Consider the following 3,595-nt stretch of genomic DNA (forward strand, 5'->3'; position numbering starts at 1 on the left):
ATCTCACTAGCGTTCACCTTGGCAATATTTCGAATGAGAGTTTTTAGATTGTCCACGCTCGCGATATCAACACGATTTTCGGAACCCGTTAATTCACCCATACTTGTTAAGCAATGATATCGCGAGCTTCGTTTATTTTCAACTAACATAAACGACGCGATTTGTATTTGTTTTGTTGGTAGATTTTGATGGGAAAATCTATTTTGGTCAGAGTCGGACTCGGTTTTTTTGGGACAATTTCGCTTATTTATCAAAAAAGATTTTAATTTTCACTGAAGGGGATTTTCATACAAACCCGGGCAGAGTAAAAAAGTTCTACCATTGTCAAATCATGTAGAGGATTATTTCGTACCAAATGATTCAATTCCTTATAAACTATCGAAATTTCAAATGAAATGGATAGGAATCATTTTCGTTTCTGTTCCGGTTGAATGGAGGTCAACAATATAAAAAATTTGCCTGACAATCCCAAAAGGAGCCTTAAGCCAATGAGTGCGTGCTTAAAAAATTTTTTGTCCAAGCTCCCAAACTGCCAGCCTTAATTTAAATTGCCGGAAATAGAGCAAAACTGATTCTATTAAACTTGAAAGTTTCATAACAAGTCCATCATAATAGTATTTTGCAAAATAATCGTCAAGGCTAAAGGCGATGGGAATTAATTAATTTCTCCTCAATATCAAACAAGCGCCCAGTGTTTTTACTTTCCTAAATTAGGCCAAAATTCATTCTATAAACATGGAATTTTTTCTTATAAACTTTCCATTTTTGTGTTAGCTAGAGGATACTCTGCTCTCTAAACTGTGATCGTTTCGTCTCTCTACACTTCTTCAAAGTATTTGCAATAAAAAAATCACGCGTTTACTAGATTCTGGTACAAGCCTTAATGTAAAAAAACTGAAATCTCCACAGTTTGAAATCTGATTATTTTTCAACCTTTAGAACAAATTTCAATTTAAAAAGTCCAAAAGCTTCGACTTGAAACCATCGTCAGAATATTTTCAAATAATCGGTATTGGGTTAGTAAAATAATTCTTGGCCTTCGAATCGCATCAGCTGCAAAGCTGCTTTACCTGTATTGGCTAAACAATAGATTGTTTTATAAGCTCAGAAAGTTTCGTCACCAAGTCATCATCAGGAGATTTTCAAACAAAATTTGTCATCGTGCGTCTTCTAGATTATAGAGCAACTCATTTAAAAAAATATATAAATTGCCCTCAAACTTCAACCGTTGGATTCCAAAGCAATTTCTGTACAATATTACACGTAATTTTTTATGCCCAAATATTTTCATAAAATTATTCATTTTCTTCAAATCTTGACAGCTCCAAATTTGTTGGTTTTTGTCTTGGTTAAATAATTAACTTCTCTATGAATTCTGAAAGTTTTATGCCGGAAAATTTTGAAAGAAAATCTTAATCTCGTATTAGTGTGGATTCTAAGGTCTATTTCCAAATAAAAAAATCTTCTGAAACTGCCACATTTTTCAGGGTCTAAGGCAAAGCTAATTTTATAAAACGCAAAAGTTTCAATCCCTCTAACTAAAATGGAAAAGTTTTCCAAAATGATCGTAATTGCTTCAAAAGTGGATTTTAAAAGAACTATTGAACTGCCTCGAAAATTATTAATTTCTTCCAAATTTCTGCAGCCCCTATTTAAAACTTTCTTGGCTTCGATAAAAAACAAACTCCTTTATACGCCCCCCAAGTTTCGTCAGCAAGTCATCGTCAGATCATTTTGCAAAAATTATAGACGCAGAATATTTGAGTTCTAAAGCAATCATGGCGCATTCATTTACTAAAAAAAAATTCTCTCAAACTCTTACGGTCCAAAATTTGCTTTTTATGGCAGTGCCTAGAAAAAGTCCACTGTATAAAGTGTGAAAGTTTCGATCCTGAACCGTCATCAGCCATTTAGATAAAGGCACCGTAAATCCCTCACTATCAGATTTTCGAACAATTATTACAGACGGGTTTCTTGTCTTTTCGCCACCAATCAATCATCAAGACAAGTCAAAAAAAATAAATAGCTTGCATGCTGCATTTTAGGACAATTCAGCAATCACTTCACAAATAGCTTATTTTAAACTGCCTCTCGAAATTCGGTTTTTTTGCAATGGCTAGAGCAAACCCTACTTTATAAAGCGTGAAAGTTTCGATGCCAAACCATCATCAGAAATGTGCGCAAAATAATCGTAAATGCCTCAAGGTTGGTTTTTAAAGCAATTATAGCGGGGATTCGAAAATAATTAATTTCTTCCAAATTCCAACAACTGCAAACTTGTGGGGTTTTGTCTTGACTAAAAAATATGCCGTTCTATATGCCCTGAACGTTTCGTGAGATGATCAGAAAATTTACTGTCTGCAGAACAAATACTGTCTTATAAACTGCAACCAAAATTAAGTAGCAAAAGCTAACCGCTGAAGAATTGCTCTCCCAATGTCTGGAAAATCCTTCACGGTTTCAACCCTAGAAGTTGCGATTCCCAGTCATCGCCAGCCCTTTTTGGAAAATAACTGCAATCGCATCAAGTCTAGATTCTAATAAAGGCACAGAAGCGGTTTGAAATTAATTGATTTCTCCCAAACTGTAAGAACTCGCAGTTTGTTGTTGCTATCGTTGACTAGACAAAACTCCGCTCTATAAGCTCAAGCTCAAGCCATGGTCAGGGATGTTGGCAAAATAATGATATTGCCCCCAAAACAGGCTTCTGAAGCCATTATGCTAGCGATGCGAAAACAATGAATCTCCCCAAAGTTAGCTGAAAAGCATAGAATGAAATAAAAGGCAAGATTGCCTAGTCACAATGATGTGAACCGACTGGAAATGGCAAGTAATAGCGTAAAATTCAATGATCGAATCAATTGCCCAACGCATTAAGATAAACCGATAAATTTTAAGTGCATGATCGGTTGATTCGTACAACCAAATGAAACTTTGGTCATTGATACTGTTCAAAGTACTTTGCGGCTTAATAAAAAACAGAGCCGACTTTTTTCAAATAGTTTGCTTCCAGAGAAACAGCGCGATGAACGTGCAAATTTTGGCAAAAACTTCTTGCTTTCCACTACCGGTAGATACTGTAATAACGCTAGTGATTTGGCACAAAAGGGTAGATTTTTTTTACAAACTTCTTTTTGGGTATTTTGCCTCAAAAATTTTTGTCTTTAAAAAAGACAGAATTTCCTCACGTCTTTTATTACAGGTTGATAAATAGTGCTCCTATTTCGCAATAAGAACAAATTATTTATCAAAAAGTAATCAAGAACTATCACCTAGAGGGTATCCTGCGACACACTTAGGCTCAAGCTGTAAGAGAAAATTCCAATTAGTAGAGAAATTAATTTGAAAAATTACCTTGACATTGCGATAGCTATTTTCTGCTATCGTTATCCAAAGAACCTAAATGAACCTAAAAAAGAGTATTTTAATAAATTGTGTAACAATAGTAGGATAATACAGTATATGAAAATTCACTCTGATAATGCGTCTGTGCAAATCTCATTGTTTAAATTAATAAAGGTAATGTTAATTAATAATTTTGGTGTAAATTTTATTTGGGTGTATGTTTCTCTGGTCTACTTCAGATTTTAGCATA

At 34.4% G+C, this 3,595-nt stretch overlaps 2 protein-coding genes across 4 annotated transcripts in view; one reads left to right on the forward strand and one right to left on the reverse strand.

Annotated features, from left to right (window-relative positions):
• Positions 1–95, reverse strand: part of LOC109545792 — a gene marked incomplete at its 5' end in the record, with an annotated part of 2,686 nt that extends 2,591 nt beyond the window's left edge. The window contains 1 exon segment of the mRNA XM_048664746.1: positions 1–95. Coding sequence (XP_048520703.1) covers positions 1–95 — 95 coding nt within the window.
• LOC109539855 (adenylate cyclase type 8) overlaps positions 1–3,595 on the forward strand; it is a 46,612-nt gene that overhangs the window by 34,508 nt on the left and 8,509 nt on the right. The window lies entirely within an intron of this gene.

The sequence above is a fragment of the Dendroctonus ponderosae genome, unplaced genomic scaffold (genome assembly GCF_020466585.1).
Source record: "Dendroctonus ponderosae isolate FM_Combo_2020 unplaced genomic scaffold, Dpon_F_20191213v2 Dpon_F_20191213_3, whole genome shotgun sequence".
Taxonomy (NCBI): Eukaryota; Metazoa; Arthropoda; class Insecta; order Coleoptera; family Curculionidae; genus Dendroctonus; species Dendroctonus ponderosae.